The sequence below is a fragment of the Ambystoma mexicanum genome, chromosome 6q (genome assembly GCF_040938575.1).
Source record: "Ambystoma mexicanum isolate Mex_15411 chromosome 6q, UKY_AmexF1_1, whole genome shotgun sequence".
Taxonomy (NCBI): Eukaryota; Metazoa; Chordata; class Amphibia; order Caudata; family Ambystomatidae; genus Ambystoma; species Ambystoma mexicanum.
In genome coordinates this window covers 1368211783-1368233267 of record NC_090937.1, presented here as the reverse complement: position 1 = coordinate 1368233267, position 21485 = coordinate 1368211783, and the positions used below count along the sequence as shown (strand labels likewise).

The window sequence follows — 21485 nt, the reverse complement described above, 5'->3', positions numbered from 1 at the left end:
ACAATTAACGCAAAATTACCAATCCATTGTCGGCAATATGAAGCCATGCCTATTATGGCTCCGACTCCTTTTGGTCTCTTTGGAATAGGCATACAAGAAATACTTTCTATGCGTTCTGGCGTTAGTCTTCTCCCTCCTTTCAAAATTAGGTAGCCCAAATAAGCCACCTCCTTTTGATTATACTGAAATTTCTTCAAACTAGCTTTATGGCCATGTGCCGCTAGGTGTGACAGTAGTAATACAGTGCTTTCTTTACAAATCTCCTCTGTGTCTGCAGCTAGCAATAAATCGTCTATGTATTGCAAAAGTACACAACCCACGGGTAATTCCAGCATGTCTAGCTGTTCTTTTAATGCTCTACTGTAAATACTTGTACTTTCCGTATAACCTTGCGGAATCCGCGCAAATGTAAATGATCGTCCTCCTAATGTGAACGCGAACAAATATCTACTGTCCTTGTCCACTGGAATACTAAAGAATGCGTTTTTCAAATCTATTACACTAAAATATTCTGCTGAAACAGGTATCATTGTCAATATTGTAGTGACGTCTGGCACTAGAGGAAATTGCGGATGTACTACTTTATTCAATGCGCGTAGATCAATTATGAAACGGTATGGTACCTCATTACCTCCTTTTTTATAAACCGGAAGAATCGGGCTGTCGCATGTACTGCCTGTGATTTCCTCTATTACCCCTAATTTCACCAAATCGATAACAATACTCTTCAATCCTTTCTCACCTTCAACCGAAATTTTGTATTGGGGTATTCGCGGTAGGGTAACACCTTCTTTCAAAATAATCTTTACTGGCTATCTTTAAACATCCCACATCGTTGTCATGCATTGCCCATATACAGGTTGGTACTTTACTTAGTTCCCCTGGTAACGCTTCTGACATGAATTCTGACACAGGGGCATCGTGTGGCCATATCGTTAGAAACACTTCGTCTGCCGTGCAATGTATAACAGAACCTAGTTTTTTTCAACAACTTTAATCCCAATAAATGTTCTCCACAATTTTCTGTTAGAAGGAAAGGACAATGTTCGGTAAATGGTCGTATGGTAACTGGGACTGGTTTGGACACTGGGTTTATGACTGGTGTACCTGCGAACCCTACGGAAATATTCTTTTGCCCTGACAGTGGTATATTGGGAACCAAGTGATGGTCTATTGAACACTTCTGTGCTCCTCTATCTACAAGAAAGCGGTGCTCCTCATTCCGGACTCTCATTTCTACGTAGGGTCCTCTCTGATTCACGGGAATAGACACTGGTTCCGACCCCTGTCCTGGGCTGTCCTATTGGGGAAATAACACATCGTCCGATGTGTAATCATTACTATTACTGTAATAAGTGTTTGGCTGTGTATCGAAAACATTTCCACTCTTCCCTCTATTTCGCCCACTCTGATTTCCATATTGTTGATTTTGCTGTCCCCGACTCTGGTTTGGGGCGTTTTGGCCTTGGTTTTGATTACCTCCGTTATTATGATGCTGCTGCATACTATTCCTATTTGGTCCATTCGCTCCTGGGTGTCCTTTATGCTGTCTCCTCTGACCAGACCCATTTCTATTCCGTAGATGCGGGCATTGCGCTCGCCAATGTCCTTCCTCTTTACAATATGCACACTGATGCGGCCCCACTGTTCCCCCATGCATATTCAAACTACTCCTTCCTTGTGCGTTCCTTCGCCCTCTATTATGTCCTACTACTTGCTGCATTAGTACCTGTGTTCTAATAAGACATTCCTTCAAGTCTGCCCCCACCTATTTTAGCAACGATAATTCGTTCACCATCTCCTTCTGCCCCGGCGATGGTAACTGCTGCCGTTTATTATGCGACCCCTTTTCCCCCTTCCCAGGTCTCCCGACTTCCCTACTCCTGTACCCAGGTGCAGTAAACATTTCGGCATAGTCATTATCTAATTCATCTTTAAGCTCAAAAAGTCTATACACATGTTCTCTCACTTCTTCATCCCTCTCCCTACAGCGTGCTAATGCATTCAAATCTAACAATCGCTGCGGTGGTAATTTCCCAATTAGCTGTTTCCATTTCTCCACCAAATATTCACCCATGCATTCCAACACTACCTGTCTTTCGTTGCTTCTACGAAAGTCATATATCGAAGCCAATGTTGCCGTCCCATCATTCCCGTCTATATACATCTCTGCCTGTTGCTGCAATTCCACCTTACTTTCTTTGCTAATTGCGCTGCGGGTTAACCTTGTGCACTCCCGTTGGTCAGTCCCGCCTCTTGCCCCGGCGGTTTCAACTTCAACCCCGGGAGGAACGGACGGTACTGAGTCTGTGTCTAAGGCGGAAGGTGCGGATGGGACAATGGGAACAGCGAGTGTCTGTTGTGGGCCTGGTTGGCTAGTAGGAAGTGTTACGTGCGCGGTCTGTGGCTGTGGGAGGGCTTGAGCTACCGGAGGGGGAGCTTGGGCTACGGGCGGGGTCTGGGCAATAGCTACTGATGTGTCTGGTCTTCCTTCTGATCTTGGGCTTTGTTTTGTATGGGTCAATATAGTTTCTATCAATTCATCTGCCATGTGTAATTCTCGCTGTGGGTATATCTTTTCTATATTCAACTGGTCATGCCTGCCTGCCCTTCTTAGACCCTCAGTCCATTCCTCCTCTTCTTTTTCTTCCGCTTCCTTACCTTTTGATTTATGCCTGCGTGCATGCTTTGCTTTTGAATCGGAGCATTACTTCCTTTCTCCAGTCTTTAATAGTCTCAAATGCTGCAGGACGCGCTTTCTTTCTTATCAACACCCTTTCCAAGTTAGCTATCCTCGCCATCTCAAAACTACCATCAATTGGCCACTGATGGTCTTGTTGCTTTCTGGTTTGCCTATGCTAAGTCTCACAGAATATTATTGCACCCACTCCTTACATCTCATACGCCGGCGTTCCCCCAGGTGGTACAATTTGGCCATTTTCCAAAGATTGTCTACCACAGCGGAAAAACCCTGTTAGGGTGGTTAATACCCCAGGCATGTTTCAACCTTCCTTCTGGTTAATCAACCTTACCTAGGGCGTTTGATTTTGCAAAGTCAACTCTCAACCAATATCAGGATACTTTGAATCGGGGAATGACTCACCTGATAAATCAAGTTGTCTTTATACTGATGCACCAAAGGACGTCGTGCCTGCGTTTCTTGGCTTCTGCTTCGTTTCGGGTCCCTCGCCTCCTTGTTCTCTAGCCAGGCACGTCGATCAGGGATCAGATGTGTGCAGATCTGCAAAGGAGTCTTACAGGGCGCCCCGAACACCTCTCGATACCGGGTCGATCGTCCCGTCCTCGCCGTTCTGCCTTTCTCAATTACAACGTTAAGCGAAGGAACAAGTGGGGGAGGGTCCCTATTCGGGCGCCATCTTGAAAGGGGCCCCTAGGGGACCCTGACGTCTATGGAAACAAGGCGGGTCACCACACACGATAGACGCCAGACACGAGGTTGTATTCCCAAAGCTAGGGTTTTATTGCAAAGCAAAAGTCTCAGTTGGCCAACCCGGTCTCACGCCCCGCGACGTGCATCTCTAGCCCTCAAGGGACGCAAGAGAGTGAATTACGTACATCAGTTACATATATACAATCAGCTATGACATGTTTAACACCCCTCCCTTTATTGGGTTTCTTTGAACTTGGTGCGATGATGGACATCTCCGACCACTATGACACCTTCAAACATCTATTCTAGTAACAATTTGTAATTTGTGAGTACGAAGGCATCTTTCGGTTATTAAATAGAACACGGCGCTTCTGTTCTTGGAAGCGAACTACATACGGGGGGGAGTTGCATTGCGGACCTTGCCATCTATCAGGTGCTATTCGCGTCCTGGGAGCCGACATGCTCTAGCGGGCTCAGCAAAGGGGGGCCGTGAGAACAGCTTAATTCAAGCCTTTAGCTGTGTTATTCTAACATATTCTGCCATATAACGAGACTGTCTGGCGGCTGTGAAATGATTAAATGCCCTGCAGCTCTGCTTCAAGGCTATAATCGGGAGGGAGCCGGGCATTCTTCCTGGCGCTGCCTACGTTTGTGTTTCAGCGAACTCTTGTTATCCTCACAGCCCTGCGGCCTGTCCTTTTCACATACAGACAACAATGTTCCACAGTTGAGCAGTGTAAGCGGAAAATATACTGCGAAGCAATAGGAACAGAAAGCAATGATCAATGGTTAGAAAACAAAATGGCGATTCTGGTTGCATCAAAATGGCCGTTCATTGGCAAACTCGAAAACCTATATTCTGTCGTATCGTGCATGAGACGGTTGGTCCACGGCCACCAAAATGCGTTTGCGGTCTCAAAGTAGAGGTATCCGTATTTCTAGACTGACAAGTCCACCACAAATGAGTCTCCTAGAGCTCCTCTTGGGGGAAATTCCCTGGAGCAGAACAGTTTGCACTTCCGGTTGGCACCAGTCACGAACAGATCGACTTGAGGGGTTCACCAAAGGGTGAAGATCTCTTGAAGGACTTTCTAAGCTAGTTCCGACTTGTGGGAGACTGCGCTCTGCCTGCTGAGAGCGTCCGCCGTTGTGTTCTCTCCGGCTAGGTGTTTTACGGATTTCAATCGGGCGAGAGACACCGGACCAGGGACCTTGCCCCTAGACTTGGAGGTAGCGCAATTGAGAAGCCTTTCTCTTTATTTTCTGCAAATTCAATTTGAGATGGTACACAAACCGTCTCGCACCCCCTTTTTCAAATACCCCAGGTCACAATGGACCATGAACCAGGCCGGTTGGTGAAAATGCAATATTTATTTTAATATCGGGCAGCAATCACCAATGGGGTGATAATTACAATGGAAACTGAAGCAATACACTTGGTTAACCTTCTACAAGTGCATATCCAAAGCACAAATGAATAGGAGCACTTTTTTCTATTTGGGTAGATAGCACCCGAGTTAAGATTTCCCCCTGCAATGCTCTCGCAAACCCCTATGAATTGAATTAGGAATAGACAGAAAGAAGCAGCAGGGAGTCAGGCAAAAAACAGATTTTAAAGCCCTTTGCAATGGCATAAAATGACACTCGAAATTGACAATTAATGTGCAGTTAAATCCATGAAGCAAATAGGATTTCTCACAACAGCAGGAATGTATTAACACTAGCATTAACAACGTAAGGTATTAACCCAAGGCATGCAATTCAAAAGAAAGTTGAAAATAAGAACACGATGCAGAAATAATCACAAGTTGGAAAGTTGCATTTTACACAGAAGCAGTTTTAAATGTTACAAACATTTTTTTATGAAAAACAGGCAAAATACTCAGATTTGGAATGCGGTTTTTGGGATGGGGAATAGATTCACGTTACAGGGACAATGTAGAAGTGAAAGGATGGCTATAGCTGTAGAATTGGATGAGATTTGCAAGATAATATGAGGTTCGGTTTTGGAAAAATGAAGCCGTTAAAGAGAGAAATCGGTTTGGAAAGGAAAAGACAGATTTTGCTTCAACTAGTTGTAATGGCTGAGAAAAGAGGAACGCCACTGTGAATATAAAGGTTACGCTGCAGTTGTAATCCTTCAGGCAGTGTACCTCTATTCTTTAGGGAAAATTAATTAATTTAATCAAAATATGGCTAAGGAGTTACAAGATGGGGTGAATGAAAGAACGGCGCTAACACTAGGAATCACGGACAAGATGCACAGAGAATTCTGACAGTAGGACACATTACCAAGGCATGGTTAGGGTTGATTAGAGAGTGGAACAAAGATGGGGAACGCGATGTGTTTCTATGGGAAGGGGAAATACTCACAGTCCACGCTTGAGTTTGGGATATTGGGACAGTCAACCGGGTCCTGGTCACTGCATAGATCGGGTCACCAGGTAGCGGCGGACTCTCCTAGCAGAACAACAGCTGGGCTTGTCTGGTCGCTGGATAGCAGTACAGCTGGATGGCAGAGGTACAGCGGGCAAACAGCTGGTCTGGTCACAGGATGCTCCCCAAAAGGGTACCACAGCGTTTCCCCTGGTTAGTGAGATTTTTAGTGGAGTTTTCTGGATCAAGGCCTATGCTTTGGCCTTGTAGTGGAATCTGGATTCTGGCAAGATGAATATAGAATATCAGGAAACGCAGGCGCAATGGAAATTCAGGAGAGAGTCTGTAGAGTTCTGTCAGCCACCCTTATTTATAAGGCACGGTGACCTAATAGAATTATTGGTGGGCAGAACTGAGCTAGGCCTATCCCCAAGACCCGGATAGAACAACCAATGTTGGTTGCCTCCTCTAGGAAGTGACTCAGTTTATGGAGTTGGACTTTAGGACTTGCAAAGCCTTCCCACAGACCTTTTTGCCAAAAAGTCAGTCTTAACATAAATGACACATTTGTACAGTTGTGGCACTTTAACAAATCACATGAGCAGATTACATATTTTACACAGAGCGTGCCAGTCCAACTCTCCAGTCTGTAAGACTGTTTCGTCCGCTTAACAATTTTTCATCGTTTTCAGTAAGAAATATTCAGCCTAAAATTCTATAACTTTATACATGTGTATAGATTATTATTAGGCATATCAGTATTGACTTTCAAAGTGGCATCATGTAAACTTTCCTTAGAATATGCAATTATCTGCCATTTCTGTTCCTAATATGGCAGGGAAGGCTACAACATCTTAAATTAAAAAACACAAAATTACATTTACACTGTTAACTTTTTACGTTCCTGCGAAGTCCTGTTGCAAAGATAAGAGTCTTAAAAGTTTATGAATAAAATAGTCTTTTGAAACAAAGGGGGCTGGCCTTTGTCCTTCACTTGGCCAATTTTTTTCTCAGCTACCACCAACTGTCATTTCAGCCTAGGGTGGCCTTTGAGGGGTTGCCCAGTCAGATTGGATGTTTATTGCCACTTCCTCACTTCACAGGTTGGTGTCCCAGAATCTCTATTGTTAGAGGCCTCTGCCCAGAAAAAAGTCTGACGAGCCTGTGATATGCGGCCTTCTGGTCTTATTCAAAGTTGTCAAAGCTAGCAATTATCACTTGTGTCCCAGAAGTTTATGGTGGCTCCTTTTGGGGGAAGGCCTCAGTTTAGCCAGCTGAAAGACCTGTTCTGGAGCTTGCAAAATCCAGACTATGCATTTTAAATTCTTTTATTTTGTTCTGTATCAAAACAAGCCGGTTGAATAAAATATTCCATATATGTTGCCCAGTAAAACCCCCTTTACATTGCTAGGCAAGGACAAGTTTTTATGCAACATTGTACTTTTAAAACAAGCATTTTCCTTTGGTTTGCAAAAGCCCATTTTGACACATGGTGAAAGCTGCTAGGATTTCGCTTTCAAATTTGTTTGTTCCCTCTTCCACCTAGCTTCCCAATATTGTTCTGCAGCCATAGTTAGTTGCTTTTATACAGCCATTTGTTTAAAATACAGATCCACTGAAATTGACATAGGCCCAGAGAGCCAGGGCCTCTTTGAAGCATTGATTTTTGAAATTTTTTAGGCCAAAAGTGAAGCGTTTTCCTGTGTAGCTGAAAGTAAAGCTTCTTTTGATTTCTCAGATTTGGCTGACACAGCCTGTCATTCAGGAATAATGCTCTCTTCTGCTGAAGCACAATGTGAATATGGATGGGCATGGCAGGGCCTTATTGATAAAAAGCAATGTGATATGGAATAGATGAAAATAGCATCAGGGCAGCATCCTTATTAGTGTAAAATATTCCCTTTTCAATGGGAACTTTTTGCAAGCAGCTGTGCAGCGCTGTCTTTTAATTCGCTTCTTTTGGTGCACACAAGAACATACGCTGGCACTTTTCTCGGTGTGCTCCCTATTCCAACTCACCCAATAGGTGTTTGGCAAGATGGTGCAGCCATCCTTTTGTCACTGCCAAACGCAGTTTTGATGCAATGGTGCAAGCCATTTTGCTGTAGACTACAGAAGCGCAGCTTGGTTATGGATGGGAATTCTGCTGAGTAGATCAATGTAGCCCACAGTTTAACTGACGATAGAGAGATTCCTTCTGGTCTTGCCCAGGACCAGAGCTGCACTGCCTATGCACAGTGGTAGTGACCCTACATGTCCTTTTTGTTGAGGTAGTACATGGCTACTGTGTTGTCCGTCATTATCAGGACATTCTTTCCCAGTACAGAGGGCAGAAAGGCCGTCAGCGCTAGTCTGATTGCCTTCAGCACTAAAAGGTTGATATGTAGTTTGGACTCCGATGGAGAGCAACGACCACTGATGGTTAAATCGTTGGTATGGGCTCCCCACCCCATGCATGAGGCGTCCGTCACTACCGTTATCTCCGGCCGTGGTTGCCAAAACAGTTCTCCTTTCAACAGGTTTTCCCAACATGCCCACCACTGAAGAGCCGGTGAGACTGTTTGGGATTTGTAGGCGATCTGACATCCTTCCTGAGAATTGTGATCACTGGGTCCTCACTGGAGAGATCTCATTCTCAGGCAAGCCTCTGGCATTCTGGAATTTCGTCACCATCTGCAGAATATCATGAACCCTCACCTCTAGTGGCGAGGCCTTTCCCCGGGATGCATCCAGGACTGCTCAGATGAATTGGAGTCTTTGGGATGGTATCATGTGGGACTTCTTGAAGTTGAGGGAGAAGCGCAGCCTGTGGAGGGAGTGGCATGAATCCCCCCTCTCCTGAGACTCGAAGCCACAACCACCATTAGCTTGGTGAAAACCCTCACTGCAGAGGTTAGCCCAAATGGCAGAACCTAAAACTGATAGTGAGAGTTGCCAATGGCGATCCTCAGGTACGGTCTGCGCTTGTGATGGATCGGCACATGAAAGTAAGCATCCTGGAGGTCCAATGATACCATCCAATCCTGAAGCTAGAGGGCCTGAAGGATCTGAGAAAGGGTTACCATCTTGAACTTGTCCTTCCTGAGCAACTTGTTCAAGTCTCTTAAGTCCAAGATGGGTCTCAATCCTCTGTGCTTCTTTGGAATTAGAAAATAATGGTAGTACCAACCCTTGTTCCTCTGCGCTACAGGTACTGGTTCTATAGCACCTTTCTCCAGCAGGGTTAAAATCTCCTGCATAAGGAGCGGATCCGGAACCTTCAAAGAGTTGTTCCCCCGTGGATGACTGAGGTTTTTGCAGGAAAAGTAGGCAGTAACCATGGACAACTGTTTCCAATGCCCAAGCATATGAAATAATAGCCTGCCATTCCATCAGATGCTGTGACAGCCTGCCTCCTACTGCAGTCTTGTGAACTAAGACCACAGAGGGGATTTGGAACGGCTGACGCAGTGGCTGAAGATAAGGCAGCCACTGCTGTTGCGGTCTTAGTACCTCGACCCAGTCCACTACGGGGGAATCGACTTGGACCTCTCTGAGATGGCTGTCCTCTGCCTTTTCCAAATGCGGAATAATAGCGAAAGTACCTACCCCTCCAGGGCACACCTGTGGAGCAGGGTTTGGAGTTTGCCTTTTTGCAGCTACAAGGGATTTGGCGCCGCCTTGGAAGTTTGCAGCTTCTCCACACTTTCCTCAGCTTTGTTCCCAAATAGATGTGTGCCATCAAAGGGCATATTGAGAAGTCTGGATTGAACGTCTGGGGCAAATCCTGACTAGATCACTGTACTAGCCGCCATGCCTCTGCTGATGCCATCAACAGAGTAGAGACCAGTCTGGAAAGGTTTGCACATAGCGTCCTTCCCATCCTTGCCAATGTTCAAGAAACAGACTTGTTCCTCCCCTTCAGAGATGGGGTTAGCCGCCATAGAAATACAGTCCCAATAGGTGTGGTTAAATATTCACCAGCGTGCACATAGCATTAGCAGATTTCAACGCCATACTACCGGCTGAGAAAGCCTTCTTGGCCATGGCATCATATCTTTTATCATCCCTATCTTGTGGAATCGTGGGATAGGCATTTTGTCTACCAGAAGAAGTAGCTGCATGTACTACCAGGTTTTCTGGTGTTGGATGTTTTGAAAGGTATAGAGGATCAGAAGTTGAAGCTCTGTATTTGGCTGACAGCCTCATATTCACTGCCGGGACAACCTCGGGTGTTTCACAGTTGGAAGTTACCCTTGTCTGTAGAGCCCTATGAAATGGGACAATTGGTTCTTCCTGTGGTCCTTTATCCAATAGGTCCGTCAAATCGTCCTGTTCGAAAACAGGTGTGGGTCTCGACCATCCCATGTATTTCATGACTTGTCATGAATTGTCTATACGTTCCTTCGGTGTGATCTCCTGGATCTGTCTGCCTTGCCAAAATAAATTTCAGGGGAAGTGTCGATACCTCTTGCCTCATGAAGGCAGTCCTGTCGGTTTTTCAAACGAGACTCTTCCGATATCAGTTCCTCTGGTACAGGTTTCTAATATTCGAGACCAAATGGTCTTTCTTCCTCAGATTACTCTTCGGCATCTTCATAAATTGAAGAAAGCGTTTTAAAATATTCTGAGCGAGGTTGTGGTGTACAAATCTGCTCAAAAGAAGAAGGCACTATAGATGTCATAATGGGAACTGACACTGCCGAAATCGTCGATGTTGATTGCTTCGACAAAACTGTTGACGGCTTGGAAGTCGTTGGTGGCTTCGACATGAATGTCGAGGCCTTCGACGATAGTGTCGAATGAATTGGGATATACAGCGTCGAGGGGGTCGGCACTCGTGGTGTCGATGGCTTCTACGATTTTGGCACAGAGGGCAAAGACGCACTTTTTTTCGGGCTTGCTGTATGTGTTTCTTTCAGCGTCGATGGCAACAGTTTTTTGTGTTTCATGGAGGCTCTTGACTCGAGGGATGAGATCGCTCTCAACGAGTTTTCACGACCGGGTTTGAGGACTCGCAGCTCCTGGGCTTCCCAGGTGTTTTGTCTGGGGTATCACCTCTTTCTCTAACACCGTCATCATACTAACTCTAGATTCCTTCCATTGAGCGGGGGTACTATGTTTTGAGGACCAAACGACCCGTTCGGTGAACTCGACGACAAAGTGGACGGTGGCCTATGGCCCCTCATTTTGCCACGAGACAAAGACGAGGAATGATGCGACCCACTTCGCGAACGGGAGCGTTTATGTTTTTTATGATGAGGAGACAAAGGCCTCGACTCGTCAGATGATTTACATTTGGAGGGGGTAATAGATTTTTGAGGCTTACCTCCCTCCAACTTCCCTCTGCGCTCTCCTGGCCGTCATCAACATGCATCCGTCACACTCCGAACATGGATGTGCTGACCCTAGACACCACAGGCAGATCCTGTGCAGGTCCCTCACAGACATTTTAGCACTGCAGTCCCAGCACTTTTTAAATCCGGACCAAGGAGTAGACTGAGCCGATGAGGAAGCCATCTCGTCGAAAGCTCGATGAATTTTCTCAGAAAATCACACCAAACCAATCGTTACGTTACTGAAGCTGTGAAGCGAAGAAAACAGAGCTGAGCAACGGGCACTGCGCAAGCTACTTATACCCGTTATGACGTTGATGTCAAGACGGAGGCCTCTGAGGGAAATCGACACGACCAGGCATCGGCGCACAGCGCCCTCTACTGAAAAAAAAGCACAGTATCTCAGCACAGAAGAAGATTTTGCAGCAGGAGGACTTCAGGATCAGCAGCCAAAAACCTGGTCGTTGAATTCCTTCATTAAGGAGACAGAAGACTGGGCACTGGAAGGACTTTTGCAGGAAGGATCACAGGGAAGGCTCTAGGCAAGTTTTTCCTCGCAGCTGGATGCGGCTCTGTGGATTTGGCGCCTTTTTCAGGAGGACAGAAGACAGAATATCGTTGTTTGCAACATCCAGCACTCTGGTGACTGGAATAATGCCTCTAGATATCCAGCAGGATGCCCCTGAAGTTCCAGCAAGATTCGTAAGACTGTGCACTGCACAATGGCTCGTTGTCCAAGGGTATTGCAGCCCTGCAAGGTCTCAGCACGGGGTGGGAGGGCTCAAAATGCAGGTCTTCTTGAGTCTAGTGGGTCGGCCAAGGGTCTGGTTCAGGGTCATCATTTTCGGAGTCGCCAGGTCGATTAGAAGTAAGGGCTACAGCAGGCTCCGGTTAAACAGCAGGCTCTCTGGTCGCTGGAGATCATTTTATATGCAAATTCTTCATCTTCCTCTTTGGTTCCAGTGGTCGACTACCTCTTCAGCTTTCAGGTTCGGACTCTTATGCATGAACCCAGCCAATCAAACAGCCTTGCAACATTCAAACTTGGGGGTTGGCAATCCTTTCAGGACAGCCAGGCTTCCAGTTTGAACTGGAATCTCACACTCGGACTGAAAGACAAAGGGCTGCAGAGTTTTGGACACCTCCCTCGCTTCCTGCCTTCACAGACACTCTGGAGCCTGGGCAGGGATCCCACAGGACTTCCGCTGAAGATAAAAATCACGCAAAGGAATTTCCCACCCTGGATGTCAGGGGAAGGAACAGGAAAGGACAAGGAACACTAAAATGGCGAAAAAACAAGACTGGGGCACTTTTGGTAAAACGAGCACCCATCAGTGCCTTTATCGGGGCTGTGCAAACAGCCCGCGATAAAGGTGCACCAAATTAATAAAAAGGTTCACTGCCACCAGCCATTAAAGGTAAATTTGTCCTTTTAACATAGATGTTACATTTAAAATGAAACAGGGGATACTCAGCCTCTTGCCAGCACTCCGCATAAGGCGGGGAGTGCTGGTCTCACTTGACATGTAAAAGGGATCCAAAAATCCTTTCTACCTTTGGGAACTATAGTTCTCACAAGGTTAGCCAGAGAAAGCGAAAAAGGGGAGCCCCTAGGGCAACCAGGCCGCAATAGGCACTGTTGGGCAAAGCTTGCATGCAGCACCCTCTGGGGACACTACACACAACTATGACTACTTTATTTGCTGCAAAGCCACATTCCACACATGAAAAGCTGCTGCTGGCATAACAATGCTTTTAGCACTAGATAAGGCATTCCAAAATTGGTTGCCCTTAATTGGCGCAATGTTATTTACTAAATCCTTGTAGCTAGCATAGTAATATACTCCGAGGATCGGACATGGTGTTAGCAAATGGCGTGCAGTCTCAATACGAGCATTACAGAGTCAGCAGTCAGCATCGAGCCAATTTGTTCCATCTCCCACTATGTTTTTGTGTCGGGAGTCAATTAAGTCATAGGTACAGTATGAATCGCAATATATTAGTAGATATGTTTGTTAGATAAGTACGAGGCACCCGATACATAGGCTTCTTGCTTAAATAATGGATATTAGTCACAAAATCAGCATTAATATTCTTCCTATTTAAAACGATGGGACAATTGGGCAATTCCAATAGATCAATATCAAGATTGAACAAGCGTTCGAAAGAAGTTGCTTTGAGCTGTTCAAGGAATACATTTAGAGGTAGTCCCCCTATATAATCTGATAATTAACTATAAAGGACTGCCATGGTCTGCAAAGATTCTGGAGAAAGTTGTGACGTCCCAGCTACAGGAACATGTGGAACAAGAGAATCTCCTGGACCCGCTACAATCCGGTTTCCGGACGGGATTTGGGACAGAGACAGCATTGCTGACGATCTGGGATGATCTATTGGACACGGCTGACCATGGGGACATGTCCTTGTTGATCATGTTAGACCTGTCCACCGCCTTCGATACAGTAGACCACGGGATCTTGTTAAAACGCTTGAGGGAGGTAGGAGGTGTTACGCAACAAGCGCTTCAATGGTTTGAATCTTTTCTCGCCATAAGAGAACAAAGAGTTCGGCTTGGAGACTTCCTATCAGACTCTCTGGTATTAAAATGTGTAGTCCCACAGGGGTCCTCACTATCCCCTCTGCTTTTTAATTTGTATATCAAACTGCTCATGGATATACTAAGGAAGCACTGCATACAGTTTCACTCATATGCGGACGATACTCGGGTGTTCGTGAGGATACAGAATTCAGGGGATACGTTCAAGTTGGTGGAAAAATGTCTACAAGAGGTACAGGCCTGGATGTGCGATAATCAGCTTTTGCTGAATGCTGGTAAAACCAAGGTGGACCCATTTGCTTCCAAATACCATTTGCAACATAGGAAGGACCGACAGTCACTGTGCTTTCTAGGGACACCGCTGGATTTAGCGAAAAAATTCAAGGACTTGGGCTGCGTCTGGGCGAATAATTTAAGTTGTGGAGCACAGGTGGACGTAAAGGTGAAGTCTGCATTCCATTCACTGCTCCTTTTGAGACATATCCTGGCATTTATTGCAAATGGAGATAGAGCAGTGGTAGTAGGTACATTGATCAACTCAAGATTAGATAAGATTATGACAATGCATCGTTATCAGGTATTCCAGACTGCCAGTTACGAAGATTACAAGTGGCCCAAAATGCAGCGGTTAGGCTGGTGTACAAGGTAAAAAAAAAATCAGTCCCCACCTCGGACCTTAGAAGATCCCTCCACTGGTTAGCAGTGAAAGATCGAATTGTTTTCAAAATTGTGTGTCTGGTATTTAAATGAGTTAACAAAATAGCGCTGAGATACTTATCAGATAAAATCATAAATTACTTATCACCACGGCAATTGCGCTCAATCGACAAGAACCTGCTCTAAATACCATGTACTAGGTGCTACAATGAAGTACAAAAGGGTGCGATCGATATCCCAACTAGTCAATTTAGCTGAAAGCCGGTTACGTGAAACAATCAAAAGCATTAGAAAAATCGACAAAGCACATGTAAATGTTCCCATAGTTTTCTTCCTTGCAATGGCTAATGATCGTTTGTAATATAGAGAGATTGTGCAATGTGCCATATGATTTACGAAATCCCGTTTGAAATGGGGACATTAGATCCCTAGAAAAAGCCCCTTTAAATAATTTTCCCAGCAATATGCTGGCAAATATTTTAGAGCTTATCTCTAGCCTGGCCAACTCGTGGGAAACTCTGTGCTCTGCCTGCTCAGAGCGTCAGCCGCCGTGTTCTGCTCTCCGGCTAGGTGAACTGCAGATAGAGAGATTCCTTCTCGTATTGCCCAGAACCAAAACTGCATTGCCTCTCTGCACAGTGGTAGTGACCCTACGCCTCCTCTCTTGTTGAGGTATTACATGGCCACCGTGTTGTCCGTCATTATCAGGACATTCTTTCCCTGTACAGAGGGTAGCAAGGCTTTCAGCGCTAGTCTGATTGCCCTCAGCTCCAATAGGTTGATGTGTAGTTTGGACTCCGATGAAGACCAACAACGGCTGATTGTTAGATCGTTTGTATGGGCTCCCCACCCCGTGAGAGAGTTGTCAGTTACTACTGTTATCCCCGGATATGTTTGCCAAAAAGATTTTCCCTTGAGGATGTTGTCGTTGCAAACCCACCATAGCAGATCATGAGCAACTTCGCTCAGGACTTGAAGAGGATCCGACATATTCCCCGAGAACTGGGACCATTGAGTTCTGAGGGCCCATTGAAGGGATTTCATTCTCAACCTGGCCTCTGGCACCAGAAAAATGCAGGATGCCATGAGGCCGAGCAACCTCAGAAAACCGAAGGCCGGCAGATGCTGGGCATTCTGGAACTTTGTTACCATCTGCAGAATGTGGAGAGCTCTCACTTCGGGAGACGAGGCTTTGCCCAAGGAAGTATCCAAAATTGCTCTGACAAATTGGAGCTTTTGGGATGGCATCATGTGAGATTTCTTGAAATTGAGGGAGAAGCCCAGTTTGTGAAGGAAGTGACAGGTGATCGACAGATGTTCCTGAGCTTGTTCGGGAGAACGTGCTCTGATCAACCAATCGTCCAGGTAGGGGTAGACGTGAATCCCCCCCCTCTTCTGAGACTCGCTGCCACAACCGCCATCAATTTGGTGAAAACCCTTGGGGCGCAGATCAGCCCGAATTGCAGTACTCTAAACTGAAAGTGAGAACCGCGAACCTCAATTACTTTCTGTGCTTCTGATGGATTGGCACATGAAATTAAGCATCCTGAAGGTCCAATGATACCAACCAGTCTTGGAGTTGGAGAGCCTGAAGAATTTGAGAAAGGGTTAGCATCTTGAACTTGTCCTTCATGAGGAACTTGTTCAATTTTCTTAAGTCCAAGATGGGTCTCAATCCTCAGTCCTTCTTTGGAATGAGAAAGTACCAACCCTTGTTCCTCTCCGCTTCAGGTACCTGTTCTATAGCACATTTTTCTAGCAGGGTTAAAATTTCCTGCAACAGGAGCGGATCTGGAATTTTGACAGAGTTGGTTCCCGGTGGATGGTCCTGAGGCCTTTTTAGGAAGGGAAGGCAGTAACCTTGAGCTATTGTTTCCAGTGCCCAAGCATATGAAGTAATGCCCCGCCATTCTTTCAGATGCTGAGGGATTCTGCCTCCCACTGGGGTTTTGCGTGATAAGGCTTCAGAGTGATTTGGAGGCGGCTGCAGGAGTGGCTGAGGGTAAAGATGCCATTCCTGAGGCTGGCTTTGCACTTTTTCCTCGTCCTGTCCTCTTCCTCTACCAAAAGAGGCGTAGTAATTAGGTTTCTGAGTCTGTCGCATGGAGGCGCTAAGAGATTTGCCTGCCGCTTTTGATGTCTGTAGTTTTTCTAGACTTTCAGATTTACTACCAAACAGCCTCAAGCCATCAAAAGGTATGTTGAATAGTCTGGCCTGCACATCTGGTGCAAACCCCGACTTCAACCACGCAAATCTGCGTAGCACTGTACTTGCAGCCATGGATCTGCTGATACTATCAGCAGTATTCAGTCCAGACAGGACACGTTCCCCCATTCCCTCCTTTCCGTCTTTGAAGATATTCAGGAAGCCTTCCCTTTCCTCACCTTCCGGAATATGTTCAGCCGCCTCCAAAATGCAGTCCCACATGGTATGGGTGAACCTGGCCAGAGTACAGGTGACATTAGTTGACTTGAGAGCCATGCTACCCGAAGTAAAAACCTTACGGGCCCAAGCATCCACCTTCTTAACCTCTCTATCCGCGGGGTTAGATGGATATGCTGTCTGTCTTGAGGAAGTTGCAGCTTGAATAACCAGACTTTCTGGAGTGGGATGCCTGCTTACATAATCAGGATCAGAACTAGAAGTTCTATACTTTTTAGGAAAATTACTTGACTGCAGCAATAGTATCAGGAACTTCCCAGTTTTTCTCTACCGTTATTTTAAGTGCCCTATGGAAGGGGAGAACTGGATCCTTCTGGGGGCCCTGATCAAGTATATCAGTTATATCATCCTGATCAAAAGTGGGTGAGGCTCTACCCCAGCCCATGTATTCCACCACTCTATTCATTAAACTCCTGTACCCTGAATCTGCATGTTATGCAGGGTCAGCTTTTGCAAACTCCAGCTCAGGTCACGTATCAATGCCACTAGCAGAGTGAAGGGTGTCACAGGTCTCATTTTCGATTCTAGATCGATTAATTCTTCTGGGACCTCTCAAGTACCACATTGTACTCCAAAAGGAGAAACCACCTCTTCTTCAGAGCCACTTTCTTCAAAAATAGTAGACAGACTTAAAGAAGTCTTCAAAAATAGTAGACCGACTTAAAGAAGTCTGATTTAGGTAAAGGAGTAAATCTCCTTTCCTGTTCGCGATTTTGGGTCGAAGGAATCGAAGGAACCTTCAATGGTATTGAAGGAGTCTTCAAGGACACCGATGAGGTCTTCAACAAAGGTGTCGAAGACACTTTTGGCTTCAATGTCGAAGCCGTCGGTGTCAACATGTTTTTTTATACGGTGTCAGGGAAACGCTTGATTCTCGAGGAATCTTCAACGACTTGACGTCGACTCGAGTTTTACGAGTTTCAACCATACTACTGGGTTTTACCACAGTAGTTCCTGACTTCCCTGCGTCGTCCGACGGAGCAACTGGGGTCTGGCTCTTTTGAGGCTTCTTTGAAGGGGTCGAGGCCGCATTCACAAAGGCCTCCATCATCTTCCTTCTAAAATCTTCCTATTTTCTTGGGGAATCCCCCTTTGACGAGGTGTTTGAGGAGGCCTTACAAGTTTCCCGCCCCACCGCCAGTTTACCTTTCCTCTCACAAAGGGCCTTCTCCGTCATCGACTGACAAAAGCCACAGTGGCCAGTTCGATGGTCTGAACCTAGGCACCAAAGACAAACGCGGTGAGGATCTGTAATCGACATCTTCGATCCGCAGTTGATACACTTTTTAAACCCCGCCTTGGGAGTAGAAGGGGTGGAAGAAGATGACATTTTAAGAAGAACATTTTGAAGCGCGCCGATCTTGAGAGCGAAACAATTGGAAAAAACGGAACTGAAGCCAACGGGCATGGCACAAACTATTTATACTGATGGTGACGTCGACATGGTACAGAGCCTGTTGAGGGACATCGAAACCACAACCTCATGCATATCTCCCTCTGCCGCAAATTTTTTTTCCGAAGCAGCGATGCTGGCAGGGTACAAATATCATAAGATGAGGAATACGTGGGAGGACACAATCCATTAAAAAAATATGCATCAATCTCTACCTCTTACACTAAACCAATTCAGAGGTAAGGTAAACAATAACACAAAAGATGTACAGCTACTACATGAGGTAGCAAATAAAGGTGACACATGAGTAATGGCATCAAATTATCACTGCAGTTAAAACGGGCAACAAACCAAGTGTTAAAATTAAACGAAGGCAAAAGCATTTTCTGGTAGAAATCCATGGTATAGGAGGGCCTACACTATCTATACGTGATGTTCAATAGTAAGTAAGAAAACTAAAGACCATTTGTTACTCTTTCAGCTGCAAGTGACACGATGTTATTATAGTACAAACAGTACCCAAATCCAATAAGAATTCTTGAAGAGAATACCACAAAGACTATTTGTAGTCAAGCGCACCAAACTAATCTGCATGCCTTAATTCAGAACTAAAACAGATATGCTAACCACAAAATCACTTACATTTCAACCTGATTTTTCATGGGAGGAGAGGTTTCAGGAGACATAGATCCATCAAACCTTTTGCCCATCTTCTCGTCTGTGGAGATAAATATTTATTAAAATTTAAAAGGATATTAAAGAACAATAATTAACCTGTAAGTGAATACGTAACTTTTGCCTTTTTGAGAAATAAGTTAGATCATTAAAAAAGTAACATTGAATGGATAAGGTATTACTTGTTGATGCATTGCAGTCACTTTTTTCCCTGCTTTTTCTGAAACTACAAGTGTGTTACTCTTGCGCCACCCTGTGTTTTCAGTCATTTTGCAGCCCCTGTTTTTTCTTAATTATTGTTTAAAAGATATTCAACATTGAATACAGTACATATTATAAAATTACTTCATTTAGAATCAGATCCTAACAATAGTAAAAATGTCATCTCGCAATACAGCTAAAAGAAACATATAAAATCAATCAATATTATTTGTTAAAAATTATTTCTTGGAATTTACCATATCACAAATCAGTGCAAGAATTCATCACAGGTTATATCCATCAACAATAAGGCCACTAGACAGTTAGGTAGGGATTTCCTGCAAGGTCCAAAAATAACTTCTCCCCGCTAGACACGTGTTCCAAAGGTGTTCATTAACAGTAAATTGATTTGATGGTAAAAATCAAGCAGTGTCTAAGGGTTTTTCAAGGGCCTTCTTCACAATAGAATCTACACATTTTCTTTTGAGATCTGACCATACCTTTCTAGGATCAGTCTTGTTAGTATTAAATTCCAATTAAATCGTAGGACTATAGCTCTTGTGACTCGGTCAGGAAATATACTTAAAAACGGGGTACCCTGCTTTTTGTAGTCAGTGTATAAATTGCTCATGGAAGGATAGGAGTGCAAGGCATCAATTGTTTTTATTCAATCATAGTTAAACAATTATATAGTTTCACCCGCACAGGAGTGTGCACCAGATCTTCAATTGTGCATTAAATTATGCTAAGGTAACCATACATCTTTCTGCAATCGAGATCTTCCAAGTGCAATTATAATTCTACAAGATTTAGTTTAAATCAACAAAAAAGGATCCCATGGTGGGTCACAGGAACTTGAAAAATAAAGAATTTGCCAATTAGTTCTTGCTTTTATGGATATAATTACCAAATCATATCTTATAAGAACTACTGGCAACCTCAACTTTCTTCTCCAGAATATTGCTACTAAAGATGGAAGATAGTTTTGCAAAGGTAGCGGGCGCCCCTCTCTCGACAGAACAAGGCCTGATAACCTGTTCAGTGGTTATTAACCACTTGAGAGTTTGCAGCCACTGCTTTTACTCACTGTGCCTTTCACAGATGGGAAATATCCATTTGCATATCAGTCTTTGTCCTGCCCAGGGGCAGTCCAGCACCGAAATGCAATGGCAATTCCAACCTGAACGAGAGTACCACCAGCAACCCCATACACGTGTTTCACCCTTGTTGGGGATCATCAGTGAGGTGAAGCTGGGGGCAACCAGACGTGGTCTCCCTCTCACTGTGCTTAGAGAGGCATCAGCTTCACCTCACTGATGATCAGACCATAGGCCACGAACAATTGCCTCGTTTCCCTGAAAGGTTGCGTGCGATGAAGATAAAACTTGAGAGCCCTCTTCACGTCTAATGTGTGTAACGTGCGCTCCGCTCCCGAGCATGGCTCTGGAAAAAACGTAGGTAAGACAATAGAGGAATGTTTATGGAACACTGAAGGCGCCTTCGGTATGAACTGTGGGTTAGTGGCAAGGACCACCTTGTTCTTAAAAAATCTTAAGTATGGTGGGTCTACCATTAGAGCTTGGATTTCCGAAATACGTCGGGCTGAAGTGATGGCCACCAGGAAGGCCAATTTCCAGGACAAAAACTTTAGAGACGACGATGACATTGGTTCAAAAGGAGGTTTCATAAGAGACGCTAACACCAGATTGAGGCTCCATACCGGAGGAAATCTCTTCTCGGGAGGGAAACTCCTGAACAACCCTTTAAGGAAGTGCTTAATCAGGCGGTCGCTGAATAATGGTGCGGAATGTCGTTGACGTGTAAACCTGGAGATGGCGGCCAGGTGTACTTTTATCGACGACACCGATAAGCCCTTTTGAGCTAAGAACAGCAAGTATGGAAGGAGCTGTTCCGGCATAATCGACTGCGGATCCAAACCTGGTTGATCCCCACACCACTGACAGAAACTCCTCCATTTGTACGAGTATGAAGTGTTTGTGGAAGGTGCTCTTGCCGCTTGCAGAATACGACACTCCTCCGGAATCGTTAGCTGGCCAAATTCGGCGAAGTCAGGAGCCAGGCCGTCAACTTGAGGCTGTCCGGGTCGTGATGCCAGACGATACCCTCCTGTCGAGACAGAAGGTTGGGGATCTTCCTGAACCTCATTGGCTCCGCCGCAGCCAAGTGCAGCAGGTCTGAGAACCACACTTGTCTGGCCCAATGGGGGCTACCAAAATCACCCGACATGGGTACTTGAGGATCCATTGCAACGTCCTCCGGATAAGAGGAAAAGGAGGGAATGCGTATAGGAATTTGTTCGTCCATGGGAAGGAGAACGCATCTCCCAGTGAGCCCTGCTGAGGCCATCTGCTTGCATACTGCGGGCATTTTCTGTTGTCCTTCGTCGCGAACAGATCGATGGAAGGATGTCCCCACTTCTTGAATGCATGTTGTAGTTGCTGGTCGTTCAGCACCCA

General features: G+C 45.3%; 1 protein-coding gene across 4 annotated transcripts in view; it reads right to left on the bottom strand.

Moving 5' to 3' along the window:
• KIAA0232 (KIAA0232 ortholog) overlaps nucleotides 1-21485 on the bottom strand; it is an 813590-nt gene that overhangs the window by 481643 nt on the left and 310462 nt on the right. For all 4 annotated transcript variants that reach the window (XM_069631995.1, XM_069631994.1, XM_069631997.1 and 1 more), the window contains one exon: nucleotides 18775-18850. In XM_069631995.1, the coding sequence (XP_069488096.1) occupies nucleotides 18775-18850 (76 nt within the window). The remainder of the gene's footprint in view (nucleotides 1-18774; nucleotides 18851-21485) is intronic.